Source organism: Harpia harpyja, chromosome 1 (genome assembly GCF_026419915.1).
Source record: "Harpia harpyja isolate bHarHar1 chromosome 1, bHarHar1 primary haplotype, whole genome shotgun sequence".
Lineage (NCBI taxonomy): Eukaryota > Metazoa > Chordata > Aves > Accipitriformes > Accipitridae > Harpia > Harpia harpyja.
In genome coordinates, this window is record NC_068940.1 from 49,489,663 (window position 1) to 49,503,835 (window position 14,173).

Consider the following 14,173-nt stretch of genomic DNA (forward strand, 5'->3'; position numbering starts at 1 on the left):
TTTAAAATTGAAGAATTGACTGCAGCATATACATTGCTCTAGATTTCTACCCCTGATCTCCTGGTCTGAAACAGACATAGGTCTTTGGATTTCAGTAAGGGTTGTTTCATTTTTGAACTTGTGTGATTAAGAGCAGAGTCTGAATCACAAAACTTGCAATCCTTAGGGATAATCTTGGATGATCAGAGATCAGGCTTCTCATGAGAAATGCTCTTAGTTGCTTTCACTTTAGTTATTGGGTCCAACTTGCTGCATTGCCAGGCCACAGGAGACAAGTCTGTGTGAAATCCCCACAGAAGCTGCAGATACTAATAGGGCTGGTGCACTCGGCAAACAAACGGCTCAATGGCTCGCATAGCCTTTCTGTGTTTTAGGCACGTCTCTCAGCCACACCTTATTAAGAGTGATGTCCTTTATTACAGAAACAAATTTACCTCTGCCCACACAAATATGGCATTATCTCCTCAGGGAGTGTTATAAAATACTGACAGAACATGCCAAGTCATGCTACTGAGGTTGTGAAAATAAAATTTATCACTGAAAAAAGGGTTTGTACTGCTCTACTATGACGTTCCTGAATTTCATGAAGGTCAACAACAATCCCATAGGCCTGGCCTCGGTATATTTGTCCTTTGGGAAATTCCAAGGGATTGAAGTTTTTGTTTATCTCAAAGAAAGGAAAAGGAGAGAAAAACCCTGTCTGAAAGGAATATGCCAGGGAGCCATGGGCTTGGTCATTCCCAGTCAGGCAGAGAACGAGAAAGGGCTACATTTAGGGCAGCGAGCTTCCCTTTATGAGGGAAAGTGGGAGTTTGGCAGCCCTGGCTCCAGTTCAGCTTCTTCACTGGCTGCTCTGCAGACTAAAGGCTCAGGAATTACAGCTTCCAGGTGCCAGCGTCTGTGTCACCTCACACACAGCAAACTGTCAAAGAAAAGGGAAGCCTAAGGAGCTGGAGTTGCCAACTGGCGCTCCACGCTGATGGTGGTCTCAGTGGTCGAGCTGGCTGACTTGTCAGGGACCCCCACCTGGTTTTGTTCCATTCCCATCAATGACAGGTGATTTTGAGGAACTGGCAATTCCTAAAGGAAAACTGGTCAGTCTCTATCAGCCATCTGTGGTTTTCTCCTCCCTTTTCTGTCCTACTTTTCAACCTTTCTCCAAGTCATCCAGCCTTTTCCACCAGTTTCTCTCTGCTCTTTTTTCTCTCCCATTCCTTCCAACCTGCTCCTTCCCTCTTTGTTTCACTTTCCTCCTCCCCCACCTCAATCTGCTGAACTTGCTCCCTTCCCTCTTTCCACCCTTGCACATGTCAGACCTCTGCCCTTCCCTAGATGCTTGCCAAAGGTACCAGCATTGAGACCCACGATGTACCTCTTTTGAGCTTCACTGAAAACAGGGAACAAGAGACTTTGCACTGGGTGGCTGGGCACTTCCCACTCCTTGGTTTCAACTCTGCGGGGAAAGCTGTTGCAGGTGGTATGAGGGGACGCTTGCTCTCCCATGCCCAGAGCTTGTCTCTCCCCCAGTCTCCACTGGCTCCTCACGTGGGCCAGAGACAAGCTATTTTTGGTGAACAGGCATTTTAGGTGCCTACGGCTGAGTGGTCCCATGCAGCCAGAATGACCTCACTACTCTCTGCCTACTCTGTTGTCAACAGCCTCAAAACGCCCGTGTCTTTGCTGAAGGCTGAGACTACAGCCATGTTAAGTTTGCTTGCCAGAGCCAGAAGATCCCCCCCAGAGAACTATCTATATACATGCAGTGGCAGGGATCTTGTTCAACCAACATGAAATAAAAGAGGAAAGAAGCTGCATTCAACAGGGAAGTGAGCAGAACCATTTCTGCTGATAAAAAGGCACCAAGCCTGAAGCCTGCCACATCAGGAAATAAAGGGTGATAGGAATACACTTCGAAATACATGGCAATGTTTTTTCCAAATTCTTCTCTCATGCTTTGTTTTGAAGGCTGCAAAATCTAATATATTTAATTTCCTTGAAATTCATTAATATTACTTGAGAGTCAGAAATGAGGGCTTTAAAATTAAACCTAATTTAAAAACACAAGCAAGATGACCAACAATGGATTCAGGTCTGGTCCTATCAAGTTGTTCCAGCTTCACATGCATGCAAATTCCAATCCAGTTTAACTCTTATTTACTTCTAAATGGTCCCGCTGGAAGAATAACGGCCACGTGCCGGCAAATGAAGAGACGCTGAAGCCTTAGTTATGGACATTCTGCCAATTCCAGCTATGTTCATAGCAGTGGCATTCTACCATTCAATTTTCTGCCAATGAATAAACATCAAGGCGGTCGTTATATATGTACAAAGAAAGCACAGGATGAAAAGGCCTCTTAAAAAATGTATCACCGATTGTGAAATTTCAGGAAGTGAAAGGTTTCATACACCAAACTCAGCAAAATTGCATTCTGTGTCTGGCGCTTATTTTTTTTTTAAATTTTCATTTCATTGCCCACATTAACTTGGTACTCCGCAAACAATGATATGTTATTCCTATGATGTCAGTTCAGTAGTTGCAATATTGTGCATGACAGTTTGATTGGGATGACAACTAATTTCACAAATTCTATGATTCCTAGGGGAAGAAACAAGGAATCGAGGAAGGGCAAAAAGGAACAAACCATCAAAACCCCCACACCACAGCAGAAATAATAAAAACATCAATATTATTGCCTGGGTCACAAATGGAATGCTCCAGCTGTGGATGCAGCTATGCCATGTATCAACTCCTGATCTTCACCTTCTCAGACAGAAGTTTTATGCCAGTCCAAAGCAATTTTAGCTGAGGATATGGGGTGATGCTGACAGCTGAGGACAAACTGATCTGCAGCATTGCTATTTAGCATTAAATACTATCTAGACATTACTGCTCCATAAAGATGACACATTTCCATCACTGCCACCCACTGCTTTCCGTCTTCCTATCTTTCCTTTTTGTGCGGACATATGAGTGCTAAGACAAGGAAACACTAAAAATACTTTATATGCATCATATAAATGCCCCAGCCAAATGCTGTTAATGGTTCAGCTGTAACATGAGGGAGGAGTTGTATGCAATCTATTGTGTGCATGCGTGTGTGTTAGTGCCTTGATTTAGATAATCAACAAGGAAAAATACTCCTGGGATTTTTTTTCTTGGCTTGGCTTGATTTTTTCATTTCCGACCATGTAAAGCCAATGCTGAAAGGAGATGACGGTATCCTCATAGACTTAAAGCAACTCGTGTGTATGAGAAACAGATGCAAAGAATACTCGAGATGCTCTGTGTATCTGTGTATAGTTAAGGAAAGAAAAGTTGCAGCTATGGAGCTGCAACAGTTGTGTGATGTAGTTTTGACAGTGCCTTTTCATTTTCTATGGTTCCCATCAGAACTGTTTTTTCCAGTATTTATTTGAACACTAAATGCACGCATTTTAGTTTTAAAGTGTTGAACTGCACTATTTTGTCCATCAAAATCTCTTTCTTGTTGGACCTCTAATTTCTCAGTTTCAGGTAACTAGAAATTCTGATTCAAATCCTCTGATCTGGTTCCCAGACCTCAGCGTGTGGCTTTAGGTCAGACTAAACATCATTAGAGTCTCACTCCTTCTCATAAGGTCAGACAGCATGACCTGATAGAAAACTTATGCACGTACCTCATACAATATGGTATGAAGACCTTCACCACTAAAGATGTCAGACTTTGCTAATAACTCAGTTTCTTCTTGCTGTGGTGGCAATTCTTACTAACAAAAACAGCAAGATTCTGGCACTGTACAATTTGAGTCCTACTGTTAGTTTACCGTTCTTGATCTGAAACTCTGAAAGGTAGCATAAATCTAATTTAAGATGACCATTATCTCCTACCCATTTTTTCCCAAATGCACTGCTGAACACTTCCTTACACACCTCATTAATTGCCCAGCATTCACCTTACATTCTTTCGTTGGCAGTTGTTTTTCTACCTGACTGGACCTGAAGGTATCATCAGCTGGACATTAACTGCAATTTTGGCATGTGCCAGTGCTCACTGAACGTGACCTCATCACAGGATACAGCTGGAACAAACTAGTTATTTATCAGAGACAATATAGGAGTAGGTACCAACAGTCATTGCTAGTCTGCTCTGTAGCAGCAGTCAAAACTGCTTTGCTTTATTGGTAGAAGACATCACTACTAAAGACTATCCTAATGTGCTCTGTGCATATCACAATGCACATCTGCCATGAAATCTGAGCAAAGGTGGGTAGGCTGTCCCAATAATTTAACTCAACTGGTCTGATGTGAAAACAAAGTGTGTGTGCATACACAGAAAAGTGGCAGGCTGGAATGAAAATACCTGTATTACTTCAGGGAAGGTTGAGTTGACAAGCTTTGTATTCTGCAGGGTGCGTGTTCATAACAGTTTGAGAACCATACCTTGTTTTGTTTAAGAGCTCCTTTCTCCTTCATGTGAGGGCAGTCTTTCCCAGTCACAACAGCTTTTATATCTGCCACTGGCACTGCATTAAAAAGAAATAAAAGCAAAACCCAGAAAATTAAGTTATAACCAAGGTGTGTAAAAGCCACAGAGTTTAAAAAAGAAGCAAGACTAATGTGTTAAAATTGCCACCTCCTTTGCCATTTCTAGCCTGTTGTAAGAAAGAAAATGACTAAAATAGGAATCAGTAAGTCTTGAAAAAATTTCAGGCATCCGGATAAAAATCTGAGTATGCTTTTTCCTGCCTGTTGAGACTACTTTGGCTAAGAGTGTTTCTTATAGATGGGTACCTGTGTCTGGACACTTTTTGTGCCTACTCATGTATCTAGACAACATATATTGTTTTCTGCCTTACTAAAGTAATATGCCTGCCCTGTTGTTGCTCTTTCCCAGGCATCCAGGTGAAGTCTCTGCTGGAGAGAGGATGCTGGGCAAGTTGGACCCTACCTCACTCGATGCTGTTGTCCTTCTGTTAATGCCTGTATGAATTTTTCAAATAGTTTTTTATTTCACTCCCATCAGCAGTTTAGTTGCTTGCTGGTACTAACAGGAATAAGGACTACCAAGGCTTATAACGACTCATTCCAATTGCTTTAAAATGTGAAGCGATCAGAAATCACTGAAAAAAAAAAAGGTAAAAAAAAAAAAATATTGGAAGCTGCTGCCACTCAGATTCACTCACAGAGTGAGGTCACTAAAACATAAAGATAAATTTCTCTGAGTTTCAAGTGGAAGTCAATTTCCTAACAGTAATTACATTATGGAGAATCTATATGCACCACAATACAGTATGGTCTGCAGAAAAGCATCATAGATATAGAACAGCATAATAATATGTAAATCTGTTACTGCCCAGTTCTTTACAAACTCTAATGGAAATACTGGAGAGGAGAAATGCATTTTCTCGTCTACTGGATACAGCAACACTATATATTTTATTACAGATTACTTCTGCACTATGGTCAAATGGATAGCATGGGATATGATAGACATTTTTAAAGGACCTTCTTTGCATGGAAAACTAAAAGAAATGGAAGTTATTTGGCCCTTCACTACTCAACCTCTCCTGCCTTTAGTCTCAGCATTTCATGCTGTGGCCCTGCTGACTTTTTATGTCTCTGATACTATCCTACTTTTTGGTCAAGAAGAGATACTATTTTTGAGAGGAGAGAGCAAGCTAGGACAAACTGGGAAGCAAAGGAGATACTTGACTGCAACTATGGCAGAAAGGTCTTCTTAAGAAGAAAGAGTTCCTGCCATTTGCTGATGATGCCCAGAAAAAGAATTTCTCTTTTTGCATAAGGTAGGGTTTTCTCAAGTTAGATCTCTCAACCAAGAAGGCTTTTCTCCAGGTTTCATATGCTTGATCTCTGTAATCTTGAATGCAGTTACTATGGGAAATCACAGACTGATGTGACATCCTGATCTTTATTTATCTGGAACTTGGCTTATTCCTTGCTTTGGAAAAATAGAATCAAAGACTTCAGATGGTATCAGAAGCTGACTACAAGATGCTGGAGGGTGTGAGCACAGATGTGTTGTGCTCACAACAGATAAAGCCCTGAGAAAGAACGCAGCTGTTTTCTGAGTCTGCACAGCTTGTTAACTCTGGCAGCCTGAAGAGAGGGGTGACATTCACAGAAGTGAAAAGGTTAACCCCCCTGCCATGTATTTTTGGAGATAGACACTAGTTATTCAAGCTTCACAAGGAGTACACAAAATGCCCTATGCTGCTTCTCTTGGTCCTCCATTTTCTCACCCGCCTATTCTCTTTCATCTGTTGACCTGCTCCCAAATGCTGACAATCTGGTCATCATATTCAAACCTTAATAGTTCAAAATTTGATGTAAGTCTATCCAAAGAACACCAGAAGATTTCTGGAAAATGTTCTGTAAAATTCCCAAGCCAGTTTGGCCTGACACATTTCAAACAATTGTGCCACTTTATAATCTTGTATCTTGCAATATTCTCAACTCTGTTTAATTAAACTCTACTGTGGGTGGCACTGTGATAAATCTCATATCCTTCATAGCCTGAAAACCTGAGATATTGATGAAATAACCATATCTTTCTCAAACTGCATCAGTATCTGCACTGCCAGCAGGCATGCACACACAGGGAAGATGTGGGTCTGGCCCAGTGGTTTCTGAAGTAGGAGCCTTCTGTCCCCATGGGATCCTGACATTCCCGAGTAGGCTCAAGAGCCTATGGAAAACACAAATGCAAGATGAAGCTTGCAGTCAGGGTCAGGGGTTTGAGTATGGAAGCATGCTCAAAGCAAACAAATCTGGGAACTGCTGGTCTTATAATGGTGCCTGCAGGTCATGTGTGACCTTCATTATTCTTCTGTCATTCTGACGCTACTGTAACACTGAAGGGCTATTTCGCTAAGCCTCATCCAGAAAAACAGCATCTTCCAGTGCCAATGCAGCAATGTGAGCCCCTGTCCCACATTCTGCCAAGACTGCAGTAAGAGCGTGAAACATCCTTGAGGCAATCTGTAAGGCAATGAAAACAAGGGAACGTGACTGTGAACTGCCAGGGCTCCAGCATCAGACAGACTCCCTCCCAGACTGCGTCTGGGAGCACTTAGAAATTTTAAAAGGTGCTGTCTGGAGACAGGTTGGGGGAGCAGAAAAGAGAAACAACTATTTGTTTTACTAATATACACGAGAGTTTAAATCACTGGTTTTCTTCTTTCTCAATTTTCAGGCTGGAAAACTTCCAACTTCTGAAAAAATAGTCTTTCTGCCATTCCACGAAAGAAGTGGAGCTACCAACTGAAATACTTGTACAAGCATGTCTAATTTGACAATGCAAAGAATGGCATTTATTACTAATGGAGGTTCAGAAAAGAACAAAAAGAAATTATTCCTTATTCAATGCTTGAAGTCACTTTCTGGTGACAGAACTACTTTGGTTATTATTTCCATTACTATAAAAACTTTCCCAGGACTGCAGATTAAACCTCTACAACTCGTGTTGAAGGACGGAGGAGAAATTATCATGACAGTACAATCTTTCTGAAGGGCTCCAAAATTACTTTTATCCATAAAAACAATCCTGACAAATCCCCTGGTAGGAGTTGTCACAGAGGCATGTCCTCTCCCAGTTGGGTACACAGTAACGGTGAGGTCCTCTCAATACTGTTCACAGCAATGTGTCATCTTTAAGTCTACTCCTCACGATAATGAAAAAGACCTCTGCCTGTCATGGATTTCTCCTCCAGTCACTAGACTGTTTGCCACAGAAGAAACATCTGTCTCTGTGGACAGGAATTGCTTCTGAATATGCCCAAGTATTTTTATTTGACATCTGCAGTTAGACGAGCAATGAAAATAAACTGTGTTCCTCCCCATGAAAGGCATGACATTTCCAAGCTGAATGGAATTATAAACTCATTGGAGAGCTGAGCTCAGTCCTAATACACACTTGCCAAAACCAGGAGAGCAGTGTTTGAATGCAGGAGGAAATGTCCTCTGCTCTCTATCCCTGTAAGCAGAGCTGTTGATAATGTCCTGCGTTAAGAGAAACCTACTACAAGTTATAAAGAAGAACTAGCATAAAAGAAGGAAAAGTAGCACAATCTTTGTGCATGACTTACATTTATCTTGCAAGGAATCATGGGGGACTTCTCCCTGGGGACTTTCTTCCAAGTCTCCGTAGTGCAAGACCTTGTGATTAGGTGAAAGTCGACAATACCAAAATTTGTCTGTTAAAGTAAACGCATTAAACAAGGTCACTAACATGTCTTCATCAGCATAGGAGAAAGCTGACTCAAATGAGGCACTATAGGGAAGGACTGTCTTTTTTCTTTCAGAAAGAGGAATGTGTGGGGTCTATGGAAAGTAGAGCTCAGTAGTTTTATTTGATTCAATGAAGCTGACATTAATCTACCATTTTTTAATTGACTTAGTCACTGGCTCCAAAAATAAATACTAGCAAGAAACAATTGACTTAGTTTTACATGATATTATATACCCTCATGGACAGAAGACTGGCAAAGTAACCACTGCTTCGAGTGGATAACTTTAATGTACCCATAAAAGCTTCATTTTTAGCACCCACTATGTGAAAATTAAGCCCTGCCAGCTGTCTTGTGTGGGACACCCAAAACCTGATACATTTGAAATATCCCATACTTTATGAAAATTATGACTCATGTCTTTTTATACACATGGGAGAACACCCCCATATTTATGGAGGGACTGGACATAACAAACGTGCAAAGATTTAAAAAGCAGACGTTCACTCCCTTGTCCTGCAGATAACTCAGTGCTTTGCATGGTCACAAATATACGTGTGACCACGCAAGTCACACTCCAGTTTACATTCTAGCCCTTCCTAGGAGATGTATATTTACATCTCCTGCCAACTCCTGCTTTGCAGGATATAATTCCCCTTAACATTTTTTCTTAAAATCTGCTCCCACAAAGAACATCAGCTTTGCAGAGCCAGGCCACCACACTGCCTAGCGTGCAAGGGTGGTGCTTGCCAATTCCCCTTCTGAAATGGCAAGAACAAGGTTAGCCTTTCTTGTCAGAGCACCTTCTATTTAATAAATAGATCACATAATGTTAAGCTGTCAAAAATACAATCTTGTTACATCCAAGCTATCAATCTCCAAAAGCTCAGAGCAAGGCTAGATGTTAAAGTGCCAGGGGGCGGGGCAGGGGGGATGGACGGCTTCTCTGGCTCTGTGCTTCTCTTGTTGCTGGCAGTGCTGATGCTGTGCCAAGCAGCAGCCTAAGGGACAATTTAGAGGAAATGCTAGCGTTGACACAGCCCCGCAGTGCTGCAATCTCTGGGAGTGAATGGAGCCACAGTTCGGATAAAACGTCGGAGGAGCTGTAGAACTACCAGAGTCAGCATATGTGAGCTTGTTTGGGGTGTTAGCAGAGGAAGGACTTCTTGGCTCTGTTAGTAAAATACTGGCTTCATAGACCCAACTCCTTTCTAAAAGACACTCTCCGGTCCCTTGGCCGGCCATTTAAAACGAAATGCAATAAAACACAGAGAAAGGCAATTCAGCTCTGAATGGCAAAAGTGGGCTTCTGCATGCCCTTTTAAATTTCTTTGTCATGGTGGGTAAAAATGTTTTGAGGGAAAAACCCCACACACTTCAAACCACTTTCTGAGTGTGCAGTTCCTTCTACAGAAAGGTTTCAAAAGACCTTGCAAACCACTGGCAAAGGCCCAAAACGACAATGGGAGAAATTCTGGTTATCTACTTCACAGGCAAGTGTAATACTGAAAGATTTATGGTAGAGAGCCTGAGATTATGATTTTGTGATGCATACAAAACAAGCTGCTGAAATATAAGCATCCTTGGACTGTAAGCAGTACATACAATGTTGCACAGTACAGGGTCAAGAGGAAAAACTCACTTGCAAAGCTTTTGTAGGGATTTGAAACTAGAGCAAGCAGGAACCCTCATTTAGTAGATTCTCACCTGAAGAGCACACACACAGTCAACTCTTTGGACAGTTTGTGTGTTTCAGAAGGATGCGTGTGAAACTTTTCTAGATTTGTACCTTTTACAGGGAACTCTACCAGAACCATATCAAAACCTGGTGCTTAAAAAATATACCCTGTTAAATCTGATGGTAGACCATCATGCACCTTGCCCACCTAAAGAAAAGCCTCTAGTAACTGTAGCAGGAGGCTTTGATGTCTAGCTTTAACTGCAACCTCATTGTTTATTAGGCTATACAAAGGAATATACCTTTCCAACTCTAAAATTAAAAAAATAATTCTTTCTAATAAAAGCCAACATGGTCTCACTACCTTCTCAATGACCTGGCCAGGAAGATGGTGTAACTGAAAAAAAAATACCACAAATTCCTTTCAATTTAGCACAAATGGGGCTGGTGGTGTTAGCAAGGGTTTGAAAAAGTTTGGCTCTTCAACCTCCTAGGGGTTATAGCGTTTTGGTAACCCTAGTCCTGTTACAATGCCCTGCTCCAACAATAAAAGAGGGAAAAACCCCTCAGTGAAAATGTCTTACTTCATTTTTAGGAAGGAGTGGTTTTATGGGAAGAAACCCTAGCTCTGAAGGCTTGTGGAGCCTTTTACAGCAATTCCCCATAATCCAAGGTTAATGAAAGAACTAATAGCCATAGACAGTATCTTGAAGCATGTCTGACACAATTCTCCTGTGGGCTCACTAATAACTGCCATTGTGCCACAGCCTTGCCGTCAAGAGGAAAACCCTTAAATGAAACCTACAAATGGAACTAATGAGGTTCCCTCAGCCGCAGCCACTAAATGACTGCACCAGCCAGGCTAAGGAGGGCCATCAGGACATGAGTGATGGGAAGTAACCCTTGCTTCCACAACCACTTCTGCCTTACCAGCTGGGGTGGTTTTTTTCAGCTGCACATGATGTTACAGTTTATCAGACAATATCCCACTTACGTGAGATCTCAGTGCCTTGGAGGGGAACAATTTTAAACAGGAGGCATGTTATTTTACCATAGTGCAGGTGCTGAACACAATTTTATTAGAAAAGTAATGCATAAAATAATGCTGCAGTCAAAATAAAAATTATATGAAACTGTGTCCACTGACAAAAAGGGTGAAGAAATTTTAATTACAGAACAGCACATGGGAAGTGGCCAGCATTTACTTTCAGCCCTAAATTGATAAAAAAAATACACAGAAGAAAAAGCTCTTTTCTACCATGTTTAGAAAGTAGTGCTTATAAAACAAAGAAAAACTACTGTCCAAACCCTCCAGAGCTCTTAAACCCAAGTCCGCAGAGTTTAAGTGCCACAAGAGGCTTTAAAGATGGGACAGGCATTTCTCAATAGACCCTGTACTGCACAGCTGGCAGATCTGTCCGTGTGTATGCGCACAGCTGGAGTGGGGCAACTGTCAGTTCAGGAAGGAATGGCGTTTGTTTTGGTTTTAGGCCCAGTCTTACAAATTCGCCCCAAAGCCTAAGTCTCTTCTATGAGCTACAACTCTTATCTTGTATCCAGTGTTACTACACCTGCTCTCTAAAACTCCTCCTCAGCTTAGGGATGGCTGTCGCTAACCATAGTCTTTAGAGATGATGTGGGCTTGTGATTTCATCGCAATTTTTGGACACTACATCACTTACACTTTCCGGTGAGTCCTTATGTCTTTTAGCTCACTGACCACTGATGCAATCAAATTAAGGTGCTAGAGATTCTTCTCTGGGAAACAGAATTAATCATTCTGGTTTTTAACCTGAAAAGGTTTCAAACGAATTGTTGTGATTTTCAGATAATTGCTAGGGCAGCCAGTGGGTTTAATATATTGCGGCACATTGTTTAAGATTATAGATGAGGTTAAAAAGAAAAAAAAAATCCCAAATAACATAATCAGCTACAATTTGGTTAGGAGAGTAATATTCAAAACTGTAACCAAACAGTAGGGCACAGAACATTTTGCTGATGGGCTACGCAGTGCTTGGCCATTCACACAGTGTGTTTCCAAGTGCTTTAATGGCCAATGACTTATATGCTCTTAACAATGCTATCCTAGGTAAAGAAGTGCTGTGGTTACTACAGAAGTGCTCTACAGTTAGAATCTGGGGAGAAAATAGCTCAGATATGCACGGACAAAAGTCTGAGAGTATACATTTTATCCCAAGATGTATTCCAGATCACTAAAGCAGTTTTTTGTTCAAAGAAAATCTTCCTCATGGATTTAGCAACAGGAACACAATTTTAAATAAATCAGTGAAAACATATGTATTTGTGTAGATTTTAGATATACGTACGTGGACTCACCCTTTTTCTTCCGTTGTGTTGCCTTTTTCTAATACAACTGTAGTGACACATTTTCATTCTAACTGGTCTTAACTGCTTAGATGAAAGCCAGCAAGCCCTGCAAATGACTGGCAAATAATTGACCTGTGGCAATGCTGGAGGCATATTTGGTTAACCAGTTCCTCTCAGCAAGTCACGTACTCACAGAATATTATTTTTTATGGGACTACAGAGGGTGGGATGGAGTAGCAAAGCAAAGAGGTTTGGCAGAAAAAGGACAAAGTGTGGATTCTGGTTCAGGAGTTTGAGTTAGTTATCCTAGCAAGAGATGGAAAACCTGCCTTCACTTGATTTTTTGTTTTAATTTAAGCTGTCTCTTTCCAGGTTACTTCCAGGGTGCCTTGTGTTTTTAATTTAATGGTGTGTATCACCAGGCTTTCCTTCCCTTCCAAAAATTACTCTTCAAGAAACCTCATCTTTGGCTGCAAAACCACTTCAACAACACACAATTTCTCTATAATCTTTATAAAGCTAAAAGGGGAATTTATTTCCAAGAGTGCACCCAGCAACATAAACTACAAATGTACTGGATGACAGCATCAGAAGTATCTATTATCCTCAATAAAATGCCTTTATCTGCTACTTATCTCTACTGGAAATAATAACTTCTGGGGTTGTAAAGTGCTTTGCAGGCTTTCACTTCAGTCTTCTCCCCTTTCTTTTCAGAATTAACTAAGGAAGGAGAAAGCTGAAGAGGTCTATCTGCCAGCTGATGTCCACAGTCAAGGAACAAAGTGGGGATTTGCTGTTTCATTTCCAACTGATTAGGAAAGCTTAATAAAAACAGGATTTAGTGCTGCAGTTCTCCTATGAAACCTTGCAAGGGAAAGGCCATATATTCTTTGAAAGTGCTAAGGATCCTGCTTGGACAACAATGATATTTGTGAATTTTGGCTACAGAGAGATCCTGCTGATAGGATAATCCTGTGCCAAAACACAAAAGGCAGAGATCTGACTACAGACACCTCACAGCTTTATCTTCAGCATCCCCCCCAATGAATCACTTGTTGGATTAGAGGCTTTCCAATGCCAAGTATGTATGCACGTATTTCACCTCTTCTCAAAGGGCTGTAAGAGGCTCTGTAAACTCCCTGCTCATTTTTTTTTAAGTTAATTTTTTCAACTTACTGTGACTAACCATGTGTGTACTACCACATGTTCAAACAACAGGCTTAACAGAAGTTTGCTCTGGAGTCTTTATCAGGAAATAATGCCTGTTAATTATTTTTTAAATGGGCAATTTAATGCTTTCAGCTTCTCCTGTATAGGGCACGTTCAGCTGCTTCTTGTACAATCTGCAGATTTGCGACATTTTTTCCAGGATTGTCTCAAGGGAAAAAAAGAATCATAGGAAAGGTAAAACAAGCAGTATACATACTAAAGTAAAACTCCTACCTGATCTTACTACTTTTACAAGTAGGTTGCCACATAACAGGCAAATCGTGATGCCTCACAGCACTCCCCATTCCTGTTTCAGGTCTGTATCAACCTGGATGGACCAGAGCCCTTCAAGGGCCTTGGTAATGCTCCGTGGCAAGTGACTTCAGTTGGAGCAGTGGGCAGGTGATGGGGGTCCTGAACCTCCAGGTAGCACAGGCCACATGTACACAGAGGTGGGTTGGGGGAGAGGAAATGGGGAGGTGGGGTAGGGCTAACAGAAGACACACTCAGGAATTTGAGACTTGTACTATTTTTATCAGGACGTTCACAGGAATTGTCTGAAAGCCTGACTGTCCCAATGTTTAGTACCACTAGCTAAACCTCTGGTCCTCTGTCCTGGTTTCAGCTGGGATAGAGTTAACTGTCTTCCTAGTAGCTGGTACGGTGCTATGTTTTGAGTTCAGTATGAGAAGAATGTTGATAACACTGATGTTTTCAGTTGTTGCTCAGTAG

The 14,173-nt window shown here is 41.4% G+C and overlaps 1 protein-coding gene across 5 annotated transcripts in view; it reads right to left on the reverse strand.

The window, feature by feature from the left end:
* The window catches only part of ELMO1 (engulfment and cell motility 1), a 318,707-nt gene that overhangs the window by 7,057 nt on the left and 297,477 nt on the right, over positions 1-14,173 (reverse strand). For all 5 annotated transcript variants that reach the window (XM_052792931.1, XM_052792913.1, XM_052792923.1 and 2 more), the window contains 2 exons: positions 8,086-8,193; positions 4,421-4,503 (listed from right to left, as the gene is read on the reverse strand). In XM_052792931.1, the coding sequence (XP_052648891.1) occupies positions 4,421-4,503; positions 8,086-8,193 (191 nt within the window). The remainder of the gene's footprint in view (positions 1-4,420; positions 4,504-8,085; positions 8,194-14,173) is intronic.